The sequence below is a fragment of the Triturus cristatus genome, chromosome 1_1 (genome assembly GCF_964204655.1).
Source record: "Triturus cristatus chromosome 1_1, aTriCri1.1, whole genome shotgun sequence".
In the NCBI taxonomy this organism is placed as follows: domain Eukaryota; kingdom Metazoa; phylum Chordata; class Amphibia; order Caudata; family Salamandridae; genus Triturus; species Triturus cristatus.
The window spans coordinates 241,384,239-241,405,507 of NC_140579.1; the positions used below are offsets into that span (position 1 = coordinate 241,384,239).

Here is a 21,269-nt window from a genome sequence, read left to right on the forward strand (position 1 = left end):
CTCTACCTTTGAACCATATATTTCCCCATTGTTTAAACAATTCATGCTCCTTAAGGTTTTGTCAGGCCACCCCTCCTCTCTTTTCTCTTTATCGCTATGCTTTTTCTCCTCTCGTTCATATTGCTTTTGCTAAAAGTTGGCATGAACAGCTGAGCACATTGTTCTCTGGTTTATGAATTTTGGAAGCATGCAGCCATCTGTTTCTCTGCATTACAGAAACAGTGCCGGGTGAGAGATGGAAAAGGAGAGGGAAGGGGAAGGAAGACAAGCAGGGAATAACGATGAGAAGGGAGATAATGAAATGGAGAAAAGCAATGAGGGAGATCGACAGAGTGAAAGGGCAGAGATCAATGAAGTCTGAAGGAGAGAAAAAGCGGAGATACAGAGAGGTGCTTTGTTTGAGGGTGATAGTGATTGTGAGAGAGAATATCCCAGTTATGTGTGGTTATTCACATGACATATACATTTAAGACATTTCCCAAAAGCACTACCACCAGTAAATACCAAGTCAGAAAAATGCTTATGGTAGTAGACTCCCATAAATGGGTGGGAAAAATGGGGTAGGGGGAAAAGTGCATAGAAAAGACAGGGTCAGGGCAATTGTTTGTATGAAGAAATAGTACATTGTCTACTTAAGGGACAAAGGTTCTCTGTGGAGTTGTAACTTCAACACTTAGCAAACAACAGTGTTCAGTAAATAAATAATCTTTATTGCAGAGCTTCTTACAACTGTCACACAGTTTTACTATTCAATTCAAAACATTCCTAATAGAACATTTCATTGTGAAGTATGAAGCGAAGAATACAGCTGGGCAATCCAACATATACAGAGGAGGGGGTAAAAGAGAGGCCTAAAACACATCCCCTCTTTAAGTAAAAAAACATGAGCCGGTACTACATACAAATCAAAAGACATGTTCCCCCCCCAAAAACAAAATGACAACTCTACCAGACACTATCAACAGGTCAGACAGAAACAAAATCACGGGACACAAGAAAGTCATGACAAATAAGGAAATCAACAACGAAATACAATGAACATAATTAATATTTCTCCCCTTTAGCTAAATGGTTTATTTTAACCTCCTATTGAACCTCTCCACCATTCTGTTAGTTTGGGGATGATACAGTGCACACCTCTTGTCAAAATACCTCTTTCATACAGTACTTCTCCATCATCTTGGAAGTCAGCTGCGTCCCATTGTCAGTAAACAGGCACTTGGGGTTTCCTTCTTTGGACAATACCTCGGACAAGAATGTTATAACTGTAGAAGTAGTGAAGTTGTGAACTATGCCACCTTTTGGACACCTGGAAAATATGTCCATCAACACATGCTAATACGTGGAAGAGTTTCCAGAATACAAGGGTCCTGCAATGTCAGGAGCCACTTCCTCTCAAACCTAATTGGGAAGATCCTGCAATATCATGGGTGCAATCTTAACCGTCTGAGACTTAACACTCAATCTGCAATCAATAAGATATCTCACCATCCTCTCAACCTGAATATCCATTCCAGACCACCAGTACCAACACCTCAACCTTTCATCAGTAATACAAATTATTCCAGACCACCAGTACAACACCTCAACCTTTCATTAGTAATACAAATTCCATGATGCCCCTCATGTACACATGATCTCTTACCCCAACAGGAGGAACCAACATTAATCCCCTGAAGATGAGTTCTTTATTGACAGAAAGTTAAACCATAACCTTAACATACCCTAAAATTGCTGCATTCGTTACAAGTTCAGCTCTTCCAGTGATAAATGTTTCGTATACGCATTTCAACATATCGAATTTCTCCATTACAATCAAATATTCCTGTTCTGACACACACCCTTCAGTAATAGCACATACTTTAACCTCATCTTATTTCTACCAAACTTCATCATCCACTTTCTGAAGTTGTATACGCCCCATTGATCTGTAAAGGCAATCAGCTGCTTTGTTGTCATCACCTGTAATATATGTGACTTCAGATTGTTAGTCCTGAGTAGCCACTATTCACTTACACATTCAAGATGGCATGCAATTACCAACCTTTCTTTCCAAATACTTCTTGAAGAGGCTTATGGTCGGTTTGGACTTTAAATCTAACACCCCTTAGAAACTACTTAATTTTTTTATGGCCCAGTAGCCAGTGCTTCCTGCACGATAGTGGAATATCTGATTTCTGCATTCTTAAAAGCCCTGGATACAAAGGCCAAAGTGACATCATCTGTACCATGCCTTTGCTTCAGAACTGCACCTAGTCATTCATCACTCGCATCAGTGACAATGTTGCAGGGCAAACCTGGAATAAAACCTTTTAGACTGTGTTCATTAGAAGGCCAGGTCTTAATAACCAGAAATTCACTTTGACAATCATCATCCTGAGAAAATTGCATTTCTTTTCTCAGTAACTTCAATATAACACTGAAATGGCTGCCTAAGATGGGAATAAATCTAATGTAAAACTCTGCCAATCCCAGGAAGGCCTGCACCTCCTCTTACTTGGTTGGACTGGGTAAATCAAATAAAGTTCTCACTAAATCATCTTTAGGCCTTATTCTATCAACTGTGACAACATAGCCTAACTATATCATTTGAGGACAACAAAATGAGGCTTTAGAGTTATACTTTTTTGACTAAAGATTTTCAGTACTCCTCTGACTTTCTTTATCTGAGAGTCTATAGTGTTGGTAAAGATCAAAACATCATCCTGAGCAAAAGAAAGATAATAAACCTAAGATGTCATTCATGAGTCTCTGAAAAATGGGCGCCGCAGAACATAGTCCAAACGGAATTCTAAGAAACCGAAAGACTCCAAACAACGTTATAAATGAAGTGAGATCTTCAGATTCCGCACACAGTCAGCCCCGATGACAAGTTTCAGATTGGAAAAAATATTTCCCTGCCAACATGCTAACCATTTCTATAATGATGGGTAAAGGAAATCTATCCTCCAATACATATTTGTTTAGATGCCTTAGGTCTATGAAAAGTCTGATCTCTCTTGAGCTCAACAGGTGCGACCCATTGTGAAGCTTCAACAGTCTCTGTTATCCCTACAGCGTGCAAATTAGATGGATTGTCATATTGTTGCTTAGACACACAATTCATGTAATTAATAACTTGAAGTACCTCATCTTCTGTTTCAGATGAAGCTTTATAAATGTGTTCCTTGATAGAGAGTGCTTTACAACATTTAGCAAAATGTTTCCTTTCCCTCCACAATTTACAGACCACTTTTAATACATGGCAATCCTTGAAATTTGCAAATAATTATGATTACCACACCAGTAACAGTATAGTTTTATTCTTAGGATATTCAACATTGATTTTGTTTCTTTAGTGACTATGGCATGAACACAAAAAAGCAACTCCTTATATTTTTGTGCTTAATTTGCTTGGCAATAACTAGAACTTTGTTGAGCTTGCCCAAAGTTCCTCTCTTATCTTATCACTCTTGCAATTTAACATAAACTGACCCCTAATCTGTTGCTCTGTCTGAAGTTACATGTAGAGGCTAACTGGTGGAGAGCAGTGACAAAATTGTCTTCGGATTCTTCACCTACTTTGTTGGGAATGGACTTGGCTTTAAGACTCTGACACTTTACCACGGCTAACCAGTGCTAAAGTGCATGTGCTCTGTACTTTAAACATGGGATCATTGGCTTATGCACAATTGGCATATTTAATTTACTTATAAGTCCCTAGTAAAGTACTCAGTATGTGCCCAGGGTCTATAAATTAAATGCTACTAGTGGGCCTGAAGCATTGCTTGTGCCACCCACTTCGGAAGCCCCTTGAACATGGCTCAGACCTGCCACATCAGAGCCTGTGTGTGCAGTTTAAGCTGCCATTTCGACCTGGAAAGTTAACCTAGTTGCAAGACCCAAACCTTTCCTGTTCTTACATAAAGGTCACCCCTAAGGTAGGCCCTAGGCAGCCCAATGGGCATGGTTCAGTGTATTTAAAAGGTAGGGCATGTACCTTTAGGTTTTACATGTTCTGGCAGTGGAAAATTGCTAGATTCCTTTTTCACTACTGCAAGGCCTATCTCTCCCATAGGTTAACATTGGGATTGCTTTAAAACATATTTTAAGTGTAATTTCCAGTTGAGAAACAATAGAGATTTGGAGTTTTGTGTCTCTTGATTCACAATTTAAAACCACAACTTATGGGGAAGTTCATTTTTAAATTGTAAGTCAATGTTGACATTTTCTTATTTTAACCATTCTGTGCCTCTGCCTGTTTCTGAATACTCGTCTGGGTAGGGTGATAGCTGGGCTTTGTACATTCCCTCAAAGACAGTCCCACAAAGGGAGAAGGGGTGTGGCATTTGCATCTTGATGGCCCATCTCCAGGCTTATAGGCCTTTCTGAGGTAGATCGGGAGGAACATGCACCTGACTAGAGTTGTGCCTGTCCCCACACAAAGAGCTGCCTACCTCCCTGTAGTGAGTCGGAGCCAGGGCAGGAAAGGCTGCACCTTGTGATCTTCAAAGGCCTCTTTGAAGTCTCCCCCACTTCAAAGGCACATTTGGGTATAAGTACAGGACCCCTGACACCACCAAATCAGAACTCTACTTGAACCAAGGACATTCTGCCTCGAAGAAGAGCTGCTGTGCTGTAGGAGGGCTGCCACTTTGCTAACTGCTCTGCTCTGTTGGCCTGCTGCCTGCTGCTTCTTGTCTGGGAGTAGGAGGGACTGGGCCTGCTTTCTACATCCTTAAACCCAAGATTCTTCAGGGGCTTACCGGCTTGCCTCCTGTTTTCTGAAGTTTCAGGGACGCAAAAGACTTCTGGCAACTCTCTTGGATTCTGATGGACTCTGCCATCTGTGAGTCATACTTTTGCCTGAGATGCCCCCTCCAGTCCTGGGCCTCAAAGTGGGTTCTGTAGCTGTTTTCTGCAAAAAGTGACACCTTTGCACAGATTGGAACCGACACAGTGCCAATTCGACGATGGCACGGCTCCCAACTGCGAGGTTTGACATTGACGCAGCACCGAATCTTCGACAGTGACGCTTGACGTCAATTCAGCACCGATCCTTTGACACCAATTGCGAAGCTCGACTCCGACACATCGACCCCACTGCGTGGATCGGAATCGACGCAGTGAAGCCTTTCGACGCAGATACTTGCTATATACAAGGAATTTTTTTTAGCAGACCCTGCGTGGGTTCTGTAGCTGCCCTGCCCTCCATCGTGGTCAGCCTGAACTTTGGATTTGTACCGGTCCCTCACGACCTCAAGTAACATTTTGACCACTAGTGACTTCTAAGTTGCATTGAATCTTTATTAATTCATATCTTGAGTTCTCCTTATTGGATTTTTGTCATTTTGGTCTTGTTTTACTCACATAAATATTGTCTAATTTTCTAAACTGGTGTGAAGTCTTTGAGGTGCTTTTACTGTGTTACTGTAATTCAAGTGTTGCACAAATACTTTACACATTGCCTCTTAAGTTAAGCCAAGCTCCCAGGGGGTGAGCACAGGTTAATTTAGGTTGTGTATCTGACTTACCCTGACTAGGAGTTTGGCTCCTGCTTGTACACGGTGTATATTCTGACAACCAGAAAAGTCAATTTCTAACACCTTTGCTTTCTTTTTTCCAAAGAAATAGTCTTGAAGAATAGTAGAAACTTTGAGCAAGAAATGATTAGGTTTCTTTAAGAAGATTTCAAAATCATTCAAAAATTGTGATGCATCATCATTACAATCTTCTTCTAAATCTGGCTGATTCTTGAATATTTCTTGACCCTTTGCCCCTAAACGGTGTTGAAGCATACAACCTTTTTTCTCAGGTGTTAACGTTAGGCTCACACATTTTGAGATTATTGATCAAAACTTTCTTCCACTTTGACCATGGATGATTTGCAGAATGACCAATCACTTGAGAAGCAATTTGGGGAGGAAGTGACGTAATATTCATTTCGTCGACAATGCTGTGCTGATCGTCTGAAGAAAGTTGAGGAAATCCAGAGAACGCAAAGTCTGTAAAAGCTCTTCTGGCTTGTACTGTAGCACACAACCTACAATTGCTTCAGCAGTCGGATAGAAGGAAATCTTGCTGTCTAGAGAGCACACACACATGTGAAGGAGTATGTTAGGACCACATTGTGCTGAATGAAGTCTCCCCTCCATTCGTTAGTCCCAAAATTAGAGACGTTTTGTCAATGCAAAAGGCAAATCAGCCGATTTCACTAGATCAGTACTTCCTTGGACAGTGAAACAGCACAGCACAAAACAGGTGAAGAGCAGGACAGATGTTGTGTCGAAGTTGCTGCATAAGTGTTAGAGGTCCTCCAACAAAACCAGAGGGTTCACAAGAGCCTATTCTCACCCAGAACATGTCTTTTATATCCATACTTCCCCTTACCCTTTTTTTCCTGCTCATTCCATTATTATTACCATTTTTGTGACTCATTATTTACATGACACCAAGTCATCCTTTTCTCGTCCCATTGCTTGTGAGATATTGTTATTCCTCTTTACAGTCCTTTGTTTCTCACCATGTCATCCCTCATTCTTAGATCTTTCCCTTCTGGCCTTCCAGACTGACTGTTGGACTGACTTTTGTACTCCACTTCTTGCTGACTAAGGGATTTCATTCCACCAAGCAACTGATGCATTGTCTAAGGGAGGTCAGTGAGGGATGTAAGTAATGGTACGAGAAAGGAATGACTCTTTGTAATGCGAATCATCATACGTAATTAGGTAATTGCTTATACTGGGATCTGAAGCTGAACTGAAGTTCTGGACAAAGAGATGTAACACATACGCACAATGAAAACAAAGAAGTCTCACACACAAGCAATCTTACAAGCAATCTTACAAGCAAGGGATGTGCTCAGTAGAAAGAGAAAAGCTGTGTCCTCAAAAGTGGTATGAGCAGGAAAGTGTACAAAAGTGACCCTGGAAAGAGTAGTGCATCCATCCCTGCTTTCTTCTGGCTGCTGAAACTGGATAAGTACAGCAATGTTTGTGCATTTGAATCAATGGCATTAGTCATGTGGATCATCAGTATAAATCTTTTTTATGTGCACATGTAGCACAGGATTTGAATAAATATGTTTTATCTCTGTTGGTTATAGTGACAGAGAAATAAAGGGTCTCTATGGCTGAGAAAACGTAATTTACCCTAAAAAATAACTCACAGTATTCTGGAAGCTGAAGGTCAAGTTGGTTCTGTTCCAGGTTATCCTAGAAAAGGTAACAGGATAAGGTCACTGAGAGGTTAGAGTAGAACTTTGCTTGGGGACACCTTCACAAACGGCATGCAGTAGAAATCTGAACTCTAGTGATCTCTAGGGGGTGTAGGAGAGCTGGCACTTCCACCTCATTGGCTGACGTTTGGGTTGTTTTAAATGACGTTGATGTGCTACTAAACAAACACTGTTGGTGAGGCGTATGGCAATTTTGTTACTATTTACTGCCATTTAGGTTTACTGGGGAGTCCTAGCCTGATGAGAGGGAATGATTCAAGGGTGTGAATATATGAAAGATCCAATGCAGGAGACGATGCAAACATCATCCTGAATCCTGAAAAGACAAAGCTAAAATGTTATGGTCACATTTTCTATGACAACTGCATGTGAACTAACCCGGACTAGGTAGGCTTACTAAGCAAAACCATTGGACCCTTGATGCTCTGTGTTCTGATCCTTCCTAGCATGCCCAGCTACTGTACTCAATACATTAGAAGCTATGCCAGCATTAGTGTTACCATAAGAACTTAACAAGTAAGGTAGTGCATTCAAGTCAACGAAATGCTCAAATAATGAGGCTGAAAAGGCAGATACAAAAGACATGTCAAGGCATCTAAAAACTGCTATGCAGACCTGCAGCAGTTCTAAAAGCCAGGGACCTGGCTCTATGAATAAACTGCTTAACTCTAAGAATAAATGGTACATCCATATGAAAGTGAGCCTTATTTCAAAAAGGAGGAGTGGCCGTCTTGTTCAACAAATGACTTCTTCCCAATGATAAAGGTTACCCCCCAGGAGTAAAGTGCTCAATGTTTTGTTCAGCTATAAGTTTGTTTCCAGGAATTTGGAATAACTGATTATAATGGCTTGTTTTTATCCTTTAGTTGGCAAAGGGACGGGGGGCAGTATAATTACCTAGCTGGGATATGAGATGCTCATGGTAATTGGGTAGATAGCTAACAGGATTCACAAGAATAGAAAAAAAATGAAAACAAAAGTTTGGAAAATATTTTAAAAAATAACCTGGACCAAATGTTTGCCAGACAGGGTATCTCAGATATTACAGTTGTATTCCTTTTAGACTGTAATTCCCACGGAAAATGTTCTGCCAGGAACTAGGGGTGCTCTTCGTGGTTGACTCGGAGTAAAACCATCTCAAAACGTACCGCAGACCCACTAAACACTTCTCACCTCAATATAGAATTGTGGCAATTGAAGAAGGGTTCCTGTGTAATGCTGGGGGTTGGCTGCACAAGACTTTTGAGTCTTGCAGGAATGGCTCAATCCACATGGCTCTACAGCTCCGAGCAGGCAACCAGTCTTCTCGGCAGCCACCACTGATCAACAGTGAAACAATCAGAATGTGCAACATGGAAAGCTGTTTATTTCTCTTGGAGTGGTTACTCTCAGTTTGATCTATGTGTCTGGTTGTAGCACTGAGATGCTGCTGATGATCCACTGTGTACAAGAGGAAATGGTCGGCGAAGACATGGATTCTTTCTTGTCGAACCTGTGGTGTCCAAATAGCCTAGCTGCTGTGGACTACTCTGAGCACACTAACAACAACACATTTTAACAGCCTGGGATAGACGGATGTGGGCTTCGATCCCCTTCGTCTAAGATTCTGTCTCTTTGGGGCAGACTAGGGACAGTGGGCATTAGAGAAAGGACAGACTGCCTAAATGTGATACCATCCTCGACAGCAGTGAATACCCAAAATTGAGCTGGCCTCAACAGGTATGTTCCCAGGCTCCACCCAGCATGCAAATGCCATCCTTTCAATTCTCACTCAGCCACAGTTTCCTTAGGTCCCTCCCACACCTCTATCTCCGACTCCCCCTTTTACCTGGCACATCCAGTAACAGTTCCAAGTCCAGGGTCATGATTTTAGCCATCCGACAGGCTTCCATTGCTCGCTGTGCAGCCAGCATTGCAGCATCGGCCTTCCGACGAGCCTCACTGGTCCTGTGGAAGAGAGGACAGTGTTCACAAGGGAGCACTCTTAGACGTCAAAGAATCAGGCTAAAGCTGGGGCACGCCCCATCTCATTCATTTTAATAGACGGCCCTTTCACATTACAGATAGTCTTAAGGCATCGATATAAAAATGTGAAAACCTCAAATAGCCTATGAATGGCCTATGAACAGACCAAGGCCGGGATGACATCAAACTATTCACATGGCCTGTGACACGTAGGCAGGCCTAGCTGGCACATTGCAGAACATTAAAATAACTGGGAGGTACTGCTTTCCTGTTGTACATCCATACTTCCCTCACATATCCAATTTTCTGCATTTAACTTTTAGTTAAGTACCAAATATGTATTATTGAGGCAATTTCTTTTTCGTCAGAGTAAACCTGGTTTAAGTGAAACAGTTCTGCATCTTACTGATATCGATACAAGCAACCTACTATATATAATATAATTATGTCTTTTATTGGCAGGATTTAGGAGTTTGCAGTTATTGTCAAAGCCTTACAATAGGTGTTAAATAGATGTAACAGTTTTACATAAGTACGTGTTTTGTCTTTGATGTTGTTAGCAGTGGATAAATAATCCACTGCCGTTTCTACTATATTTGCAATACAATGGTAGCGGTAATAGAATATTCAAGCACAGGAATTAAAAATTGCGGTATGCTGCTACTATATTTTAAAAATGGTTCCCTGGGGACACAGCATGGATTTCAATAATCTGTTAATTGTTTAAAAACAAAATTGAGTTTTAGTTAAAAGGTTAAAGCAGAGATCGTGTCAGAGTAAGCATCAGGGTTAAGGTTTAGGCTGGGGCTCAGGAAGGGGTTATGGTAAAGGTAAGGGAGTGTACCAGGGTGAATTTTACAGTTATGGTTAGGTTAGGTGGTACTGTTTGTGTGAAGAGTATGAGATAAAGCAAGGGTTAGACTTGGGGTTGGGAGTATGGTTAAGGTGGGAGCTAGAGTTATCTCTGTGGTTAAAATGTGGTCAAGAGGCATAGGTAGTACATTTTAACTTTTTTACCACTACCTTTTTATGTCCGTGATCAAACTAGATGTTAATCACATTTTCACAACACCTTTACAAGACTACGTTTCTTACGATTGATTGTACTACTGAATATTGAGGCAAAAACTATTGAGACACAAGAATATTGTGGTCAAAATATGGGAGACACATAAAGGAGGTATTCCTAACTACATCTGCGTATCTTGAAGATATATGTATATTGTCAAGGTACACATAATTGGAGTTAGGTAAAGAAAATCTATACTTACCTTTCGATATTTTTATCTTGAGATTTGTATCCCTTGATATTCTAGTTTCAATATTTAGAGTGTATGCCATTTTTTACACATTATATTATCTCAAGGAATTTTCACCAGCAGAATGAAGATGTTGTACTCACATTAAAGGTTTGTGAAGACACTGATCCTGATTGTTTTTTGCAAAATTTCTATAATTCCATGGAAGTTTTAAAAAAATTAAACTTTCATAGCAAAATGTTGTTTACACTTTTTAAGCAAGCACTTGTGTAAAAAAGTACCACAAAGTACCATCGGATACAGGTTTCAATAGAAATCTCTCAGTGAGACATTTTCTGTGTGAACTAATCTTCTGCTGGTTTCTCGCAAGACTTTTGTCCGTGAGGTGTGCATTCACTTAAAAAACATTACACAACATTGTTTAATTTTAAATTTCATGAACTTCACAGGTGTATTTACAATTTTGCCCAGGCCTCTTGGTGAACTCCAAGAGCATGAGATGTGTTTCTTCATTTCTTTGGCAGTGCATAAGAAAGTGCATCACACTTTCCTCAAAGTCCTGGTCACACTAAACAAATCTTGTCTGCTTCGGCTTTCTGCATCGGTCTATACCTACCCTTTCTAGTCTGTGATTGCTCACTTTGTACTTTTTTGTTTTTGGAGGTTCTTCACCTTGGTTAAATGTTCCACAACATTTCATATTGCTTCAGGTTAGTATCTCTGTTTTCCAGCCAGGTTTTATATATTTGTTCATTTTTTTGCCAGCAGGGCCAGGTAGTGTCATTCTGGGTTGTTCATGTTTTTTGGGGGGGAGGAGGGGGGGGGAGGTGAAGTGTGTGTCTCAGTCTGTCTCCACCCTGACTGCCAAGGCTCCCTATGCTAAAGTATAGAAAAAGTAAATAGGTTTATTCAAGTTGGAAAAAGTTTTTTGAAATCATTTTTACGTAAAATATTAATGTAAACTATTTTTATATATTTATTTTAAATGTAGAACTAAAGAAAAAATTATTAAATTACATTAAATATATTTCTCAAGATTAAATCAAAAAATTAATTCCCACCAACATTTTGTTTCTTACTATCCATCAATAATTATTAAAAGGGATGTATAATATTAACTTAATGTAATTTAATTATGTTTAATAAAATGTATTGTTACATTACTTTGTGAATGCCAAAAATTGTATTACAATTGTATCAGAATATTTAAAAGTATTCACTATTTTATAAATTTGTTTCAATATTAAAACGTATGTATTTATATTTTGTACTATGCAAAATAATTTAATATGATTTAACTTAATTTCCTATCGGGTTTATTTTAGTCACTAACTCCTTTGATTTCTATGGGAGGGTGTTGCAGTACTTGTGGTTGGCCAAGTGTGGTGCTGCACTTATTTCAGTTCTGAGCTGGAGTGTTTTACTGCCATTGTGGGTGCCTTTTTGGCTGTAGTAACTTTAGAAGTGCAGTTTGTGAATAGGAATGGGCTTACTACTTTGTGGGTGAATAGACACTCCTCCTAAACCCCTACCTTACCCTCCTTTAACTCCTCCGTAATCCTTCACATTCCACTCTGCTTTAGTAATTAGCATTTCCCATTTTCCAGTCAGTCCCCTCTATCCCTCCCACATTTATTACAAAAACAAACGTTTGTGTGCAGAGACTCCGCACTTGGGGGTCTATTAGGATGGCGGTCGGAAAACCACCCCAAGCGCCATGGAAGCGGAAAACCACCGCCCGCACCGTGGAAAAACCGGGGGCCAAATTAGGACCAACCACCAACAAAAAATGACCGCGGCGAAAAGGGGCCAAGAAAAACCGCCCATAGTGGGCAGAGATGGCCAAAATCCGTCCGCGGCGGTCGGATTCGCAGCGGAAAAACACCAACGCTCCGCAAGTATAGCGGAGACACCGCACAGGAAATTAGGATATGCCTGATGGTCCCGCGGTATGTTCAGCTGTTTCCGACCACCGCGGTCGCACACAGGGATGAATGGGACAGCGACGGAAGAGCTGCAGCATAGCCACCGCAGCGAACGATCCGTGAAAAATATGGCGGACGAATGAAAAAACCCACAATAAGGCCAAAAAGTGCACATAGCAAACTAGCCATGCCCCCCCAAATACACAAAACACACCCCAATGACACAACCACATAGCAAAAAGAAAAATACAATTCCCAGGACAACACCCGCAACACACCTGACAGCAAGACTCCATTTGGACACACCCACATAGCTGAGTATAAAACCAGCCCCTTCCCTGACCCCAATCCTTTGCAACACTCCAGAAGAGAAGGGCATTCACCAGATCAGAGAGGAGAGGCAAAAGAATACAGCACAAACACTTCACCACCACCATCACTACCACACCTGCACTACTAACCCCCTGCACATCACACACCATAGACATCACAACCATACCCACCACTCACACCCTTACACCCACAACCACTTTGCACACCACACACCATGGCAATACATAAAATGCCCAAATTCACAGAGAGTGAGTTGACAGTCATGGTAAATGAGATAGTCAGAGTGGAACCAAAACTGTTTGGTAGCCTGGTCCAGAAGACACCATTAGCCACAAGGACACAAATGTGGGCAAGGATAGTCGAAAGGGTCAATGCAGTAGGGACCACCCCGCGATCCAAAAAGGAGATCATGAAGCGGTGGCATGATCTGAATAGGGTTGTCAAAGAGAGGAGAAGCAAGAACCGTGAGCTGGCTGATAGGACTGGCGGTGGCCCTCCCATTCCACCTAAACCATTCACACCATGGGAGGAGAAGGTGCTTGCCACACTGCATCCAGAGAGTCTCACAGGAGTACCTGGGGGAGTGGAGGCTGGTAAGTACAAACAAATGACTACCACCACACTGCTATGTACTGTCTTGCACAACTACAAAGCTACATCACCTAGGACAAATTCCATTCATCTGCAGCACACACTCACAAAAACATGTGTCACAGATCCAACATTCACTCACTCCCATTAACCCCAAACGTAACTAGCAACATTACCATGGGGGCATGTGTACAGGCAGCCAGCACTATAATTCCCACCAGGCCCCCTTGTACCACAGCATCAGCAAGATGGAGCCCTCTCCCCACTCCACCCAGAAGCATATGTCAGCCATTACATTACCCTCATCAAACTAACAGGTAGGTAGCCATCTTCCCTGGGAGGGTTTTTGGGGGTGGGAGGCCTGTACCACTACTCCCACCATGCCCTCTGTCCCACACCTCAGCAGGATGGAGCACTCCCCCACCCAGAAGCAGTTGAAAGCCATTGCAGTACACCTAACAAACTTACAAATAGGTAGCCATCTTCACAGTGAGGGTGTTTGTGGGTGGGAGGCCTGCACCACTACTCCCACCATGCCCCCTGTCCCACAGCCTAGCAAGATGGATCCCACCCCACCCAGAAGCATGTGTCAGCCATTACACAACCCACATCAAACTTACAGGTAGGCAGCCATCTTCCCTGGGAGGGTGTTTGTCGGTGGGAGGCCGGTCCACTACTCCCACCATGCCCCCTGGCCCACACCTCAGCAGGATGGAGCATTCCCCCACCTAGAAGCAGTTGAAAGCCATTGCAATACATCTAACAAACTTACAGGTAGGTAGCAATTTTCACAGTGAGGGTGTTTGTGGGTGGGAGGCCTGTACCACTACTCCCACCATGCCCCCTGTCCCACACCTGAGCAGGATGGAGCCCTCCCACACCCAGAAGCAGTTGGAAGCCATTGCAGTACACCAAACAATCTTACAGGTAGGCAGCCATCTTCCCTGGGAGGGTGTTTGGGGGTGGGAGGCCTGTACCACTACTCCCACCATGCACCCTGTCCCACAGCCTAGCACGATGGAGCCCTCCCCCCCACCCCACCCAGAAGCATGTGCCAGCCATTACATTACCCTCATCAAACTAACAGGTAGGTAGCCATCTTTCCTGGGAGGGTGTTTGTGGGTGGAAGGCCTGTACCCCTACTTCCACCATGCCCCCTGTCCCACACCTGAGCAGGATGGAGCCCTCCCCCACCCAGAAGCAGTTGGAAGCCATTGCAGTACACCTAACAAACTTACAGGTAGGTAGCCATCTTCAGAGTGAGGGTGTTTGTGGGTGGGAGGCCTGTACCACTACTCTCAACATGCTTCCTGGCCCACACCTCAGCAGGATGGAGCACTACCCCACCCAGAAGCATGTGGCATCCATTGCATTGTTTACCTCTACTTAACAGGTAGGTAACAATCTTCCCTGGGAGGGTGTCTGGGAGTCGGAGGCCTGTACCACTACTCCAACCATGCACCTTTGCCCCGCAGTACAGCAAGGTGGAGCTCTCTGTACCACCCAGATGCATGTGGCATCTAATGGCCCACCTCAAGCAAACTAACAGGTAGGTAGACATATTTTTCTGTCTTGTGACCCCACTGAGCAGGATGTAAGCCTCCACCACGCACACACAAATGTGTCACATAACAAAGCCAAATGTGAGCACATAACAGGTAAATAGCCAGTACGTGCACCCACCCATTCGTCACAAAAGAAATGGTGCCATATGACAACACCAGACCTCTCATTGCATAATAATGCACACCGACCCCATTGCCACGCACAGTGTGCACACAGGTAAGCAAAGGAAACTGTCACATCTACCAAAGTGTGAAACACCAATGCACATGTAGAAGAAAGTTTGGGCACAATCGTTCACAGCACCTATTGACATGTGCAGTGCCATGGGGCCAGAGCAACAAGGACCATTCGAAAAATATGAAAGCATGTTTGGTGGTACAATTCAAGATATGCACATGACAGGACAGAGGCATGCAGAAGATGACAATGGCCAGTCCATGGCCAGATGTGACGTCTGCCAGGTCAGACAAATCAACAAAGAGTCCTCAATGAAATAATATGTTGTGCCACTCCCTAGATGTCTGTGGTTATGGGATAGGGGAGCACTCCTGTGATAATCTATTTTTTTCTTATTCTAACAGAAAATTTTGAACTGTGGTGCTGCAGTTATGTAGAAGTTTGTCCACTTCTACCAAGCATATCAAAGTTAATGACAGGGTAAGAACCTGTGTATGACTGCGCACTATTCACATAGTATCTAGACTGACACTGAATATCCTTATAACAAGTTGTACTTTTATTTCTCAAAGATACAACACACTTTTTTTCTCACATGTGCAAACAAATATGTACATTACAATGGTCTCACAATTATGCTTATAAATAAAGTTGTGACATATTGAATGTTCTCAAAACATATTATCCATTATACTTTCATGAACGTACAAACAAATGTATATAACATTTACAGACTTATGACAACATGTGTACACGTGCCCAATGCATTTCGGAACCTGTCGGTTCCTTCGTCAGGGGACAATCTGAAACATAAACGAACATATACAAAAGTGATTATGTGATGGAAGGCTCAAACTCGTAATACTGTTATAATGCTGGTACAAATGATTTCTGTTACCTGTGTAAATGTTCTATGGGGTGCACGCTATGGAAACCGAAAGAATCAGGCAAGAATGAGCGTTACAATGTGGAGGTTAGGAAATGTCTGGTGTGGCGAAAGATGAAATACCACGCTTACCTGGTAATCGGTAAAACGCTCTCTGTGTGAAAAAAAGGGAAGAATGTGGTACTCTGGGTAACAATGTGACATGCCGCTGAAAAACACATGGGGTGTGCTGAACAAGACGCGAAAAGTGTGCTATACGTTAATTCTTACCTCAATGTAGAGAGGTTCAAATGTTCTGTAAGGTGAAAGCGGAGAAAAAAAGGCGATGAATAAACGATGAAAACTGCAAGTGTAGCATGGCTAGCTCCGACTATGGTTAAAGAGCTTCCAGATGTACCTTACCTATAAGCAAGAAAATCGTAGAATTGTACCCAGTGCACCGACAAAGCAAAGCGAATGCAGTGAGCCGAGAGTCGTTCATTAAAAGTGAGTAAGGACCCGGAAATGAAGGCAAAATAAAAACATGGAAAAGGGACTGTAACTGGAGTAGCGAAAAGCGAAACTCTATGTGCGCCATCTTGGTACAGCCCATAGTGCAATTACAAGATGCTGGAAACCGATGTAGTATAATGCAATGTATAAGAAGAATAAAGTAACCTGGATCAGAAAAAACAGAATCGGTATAAAGTAATAAAGAAAGCTGAAGGGTAATGATGGTGAACATGAGAGTGAAGTTACGGAGAATGAGTGTGAAAATGATATGACCAAACATGATGCCGAAAAGATGGTGGGGCGCATGGGTCAGACGAAATGCCACCAAGGGATGAATGAAAGTAATAAAAAATGGGAAAAAAACGTAAACAATAAAAAATGCTAGGATGAATATCAGTAAAAAAGAGAAGATGTAGTGAGTGTAGTGTGTGAAAGTAATGCAGCAGCTATGATTGTTCTAACCATGTGATATGTTCAAAAAAATAAAATGAAAAAGTAAATATGATGAATGACATGTATAGTGCTGTGCATGATAGCCATAATGTTTTGTCAAGGATACTGCTATGGGTATAACATCTGGAAAATGATAAAAAATTGTGAACGGAAGAGAATGATTTCGTGTAGAAGACATAGTGCCTGACATTGTGAATATAAGGATTAGGCAATATGTCACAACTTTATTTATAAGCATAATTGTGAGACCATTGTAATGTACATATTTGTTTGCACATGTGAGAAAAAAAGTGTGTTGTATCTTTGAGAAATAAAAGTACAACTTGTTATAAGGATATTCAGTGTCAGTTTAGACACTATGTGAATAGTGCGCAGTCATACACAGGTTCTTACCCTGTCATTAACTTTGACTCCCTAGATGTCAACAGGTCACTGTAAACACAAATTATGCACGTGGTGCATGGTATGTATTGACACCTCACACCATGGACAAGCAATGCATGTACCACTGCATCATGACAGGGGGCACAGTAGTGCACATAGAAAACATTGTGATGATCAGTCAACTATGTAGTGTACAAACAGTGAATGACACACAGCTAACACAAAGCTTGCGGGGTGCACTACAATGACCATTTCCCATCTGACCCACAGGTGACCAAGAACTCTCTGCAGAGGACAACACCAGCAACCTGCAGAGCCGGTCCCCCCCCCCCGGTACATGGACTCTCGGATGTTGACTCCCGGGATTCTCTGGACGATGAACTCGAAGCCGGCCCATCTGGTGTGCCAGGGAGCAACAGGTCCCAGGACACCATCGTCCCCCCCTACCACATCTGCTGCAATACAAACACCTCTGCAGACCCCTGCTGTCACAGCCTGTGCGTCCTCCACCACCACCAGCGCTGCCTGCAACACTCCCCCTGTCCCAGAGGATGATCACCCAACACCACCGACAGAGGAGGGCAGGGAGAGGATGCGGGTGCCCACAGTGAAGAGGCAACAGGTCCATGGCAGCAGGGTAGAGGGTAGGGGTAGGGTCACCCACAGACACCAAGAGGCTAGGACCCAATCCCTGGACCACATCACCAGAGTACTTGGGGCCTATGAACAGGCCCAGGGACGAACGGGCCGGTCGGACGAACTGTTACACGAGCTCATCCTGCTGATGAGGTCCATTGACACCCGCATGGGACAAATTGTGGACTTCATGGGCCAGCAAGTGGTGGTACTGAGGGACAGGCCTGCGCCACAACCAACACCTCCACCTCCCTCTGGTGGGCCGCAGGATGACAGTTCACCATCCTCCCCTGCGAGGGGTGAGTCCTCAGACCCCACTGGCCCTGCAGCAGGTCCCCCCCCTGCCAAGCAACGAAGGGGTCGTCCTAAGAAAACTCTGGGAGTATCTGGAGACAAAGCACCTGCCATACACCAGTCACGGAGCCAGCCCTGATGGCAACCCTCTTCACCACTAAATTGACTTTTTGGACTGTCCTTCCCCACACTGCCTTGTGAATGTTATCGGTCTGTTGGACTGGGTCACCACATCAATGTGGTGACTACTTGACTATCTCATTTACCATAGCTGTCAACTCACTGCTCCACCACCACTCCAATGTAAATGTACACCCCCCTCACATGTCACCATTGTAAATAAAAAATCCTTATACACATGTTGTTGTGTGTGCTCCGTCTTTATTGCAGGATGTACAGTCTTCAACATGATCACAATGTACCAGGAGTATGGACTGTATGTAGGCAAGGAGAAGTTGAAGGCACCTAGGAAAACAGAACAACATTCACTGGTCTGAGTGTGGCATCACAGACATCACACAACACCCACCATCAAGATAATCCAACATGCACACGTCACAATGGGCATCAAGTGTCAACATACACATCCTGTAGATGTTCCTAAATGACCTGTCCCAGAAACATTGCCAACCACCACTGAGTCTACAACTGGCTGCTGTTACAATTCTCACATACCCCTTCACGACAACAGCAACATCATCAGACAATGGGTACGTTGTACATTGTCACCCACCTTTAAGTGAAGTAGCGGGTGATGAGCTGTTGACGCAGGTCAACACCTTCCTCCTCTCCACTGTCCTCATCACTGGACACGGGTTGGTTTGCAGGCGGGAGCCTTGGGTCCTCATCATCATCCAGGAGCAGGGGAATCTCCTTGTGAATGGCTAGGTTGTGGAGCATGCAGCATGCCCTTACAATCTGACACACCTTCCCGGGGCGAGTACGCCAGTGCACACCTCTGGTCTTCTCCAGGCAGCGTAAACATGACTTAAGCAGACCAAAAGTACGCTCCACCACATGACGTGTCCTTCCATGGGCATCATTGTAGCGGACTTCAGCCACGGTCCTGGGATTCCGCAGTGGGCTCAGCGACCAGGGACGGTTGAGATATGCAGAGTCACCTAGGTATGACAAAGACAAATAGACATTGCAGTGTCGGTGAGGCAGAGGGCAGCAGGTCACACATCCAGCACACCATACGACTAGGCATACTCACCCACAATTCATGCATGCTCGGGAAGCAGATTAACCATCAGCTGGGGTACAATGCTGTTCCGCAGGATGTAGGTGTCATGGGCTGAGCCTGGGAATTTAGCACACACGTGGGAGATGATCATATCTGCCAGGCACACCACTTGCAAATTTATGGAGTGGTAATGTTTACGATTCCTGTAAATGTGCTCATGTGCCTGTGGTGACACAAGCCCAACATGGGTGCAATCAATGGCACCAACAACATGGGGGATTTGTCCAAGGGGATAGAAATCTCCCTTCACAGCTGCCAATTCAGGACCCCTGGGGAAATGGATATATCTGTCCTTGTATATCATCATGGCGGGCTGAACATCACGCAGCACCATGCTGAACATCGGTTGTGACATCCCACCTGCATTGGCCACCGTGTGCTGGAACGATCCTGTGGCAAAAAAATGCAGGGCCGCCATCACCTTATAAGTTGGGATGAAATCTGTTGGATATGTCCTGCGAGGCTGCTGGTGGGGCTCCAACATATCACAAAGGGTTTTTAGGGTGGCTCTCTCCGACGGCACTTCCGGATGATCGCCACATCCTCCATGTCCTCCAGCACTGTCAAGTGACGAAGCAGATTTGGTCTCCTAGTTGAGATGAAAGTGGACACATGTCAATGCAATACATCATGAGATGGGCACAGCATCTCACGTTCTGGATGACACAACGCCAACAATGACGGTCATCAAAATTGAGTTACAGACCAGCTTACATGTAGGGACACCTTCAGCTACACAAACGGCACACCTGTCAACTTACACAAAACAAGTACCTCAAACACCACCTCGGTCAATGTGAATGCACATAGGGATATGGCCACATTTAACATGGGCACGCCTGGCAGTATAGCATCCAGCATATGTGTAACAAATCAACCCCACTGTCTCATACCTAGCTGCTGTACCTGACACACCTTCATGCGTCATTTGAACCTGGCACACATCCACAACACAATGACCACAGTAGGAGCAGAAATGACGATTGTGTGCATGATCAGACATAAGAGGACATGCAAAAAAGATCATCGCTCATTGAGACAAACATTGCTGTGATTGTCACTGCACCTCAACACATTGACATGTGTACATATTGTAGAGTCCAGAACAACACTGTCCTGCGTACACGTCCATCAATATCATAAGTGACATGTGAGGGAGTACAGGCCAATCAACGAAATCACATACACAAACATGGCATGTGTAGTCACCAGTGGAGTAAATGGAACAATGGCATTATGTGCACAATGATCTGCCATTGACCATGTGGGCACTGTGCACTGTTGATGTTTGCCAGATGGCCATTGCCATTGTGTGGCACACAAATCGCGGTAGCTACCCCCTGTCCCCAGCGGTGTGTCACCAGCACTTCCCATTTACACAAGTGCGTTAGTGATAGGCATGGAGACATGCCCAAATGGCGGTTGGCATGCTCTGCTGCTCAAATCGCGTTAGCGCCCGCCTGGCCCCTGCGGTGTGTCACAGCCAATGGCATCCTTGATTACAGTGGCATGATGAATTTTTGAAAAATCGCGGTAGGCGTGCTCCGCCACCGTGGAGGCAGTCATTGGATGCATTTGAAAGAGGCAGACCTGGACCATCAATTGCTGCATCTTAGCACCTTTGAAACAACCCCAGGGGGCTATATATGTGTGGGAGGGAGCCTCACATTTCCACTGCTCCCAGAGCCTGCTGCCAGAGACGCCTCACCTGCTGCTGCCTCCATGGACTGCTGCCAGAGACCCCTTACGTGCTGCTGCCTCCAGGGACTGCAGCCAGTGACCCCTCACCTGCTGCTGCCTCCAGAGACTGCTGCCAGTGACCCCTCACCTGCTGCTGCCTCCAGGG

At 43.9% G+C, this 21,269-nt stretch overlaps 1 protein-coding gene across 1 annotated transcript in view; it reads right to left on the minus strand.

Annotated features, from left to right (window-relative positions):
* LOC146870074 (junctophilin-4-like) overlaps positions 1–21,269 on the minus strand; it is a 954,768-nt gene that overhangs the window by 432,994 nt on the left and 500,505 nt on the right. The window contains exon 4 of the mRNA XM_085627709.1: positions 9,045–9,163. Within this exon, the coding sequence (XP_085483835.1) occupies positions 9,045–9,163 (119 nt within the window). The remainder of the gene's footprint in view (positions 1–9,044; positions 9,164–21,269) is intronic.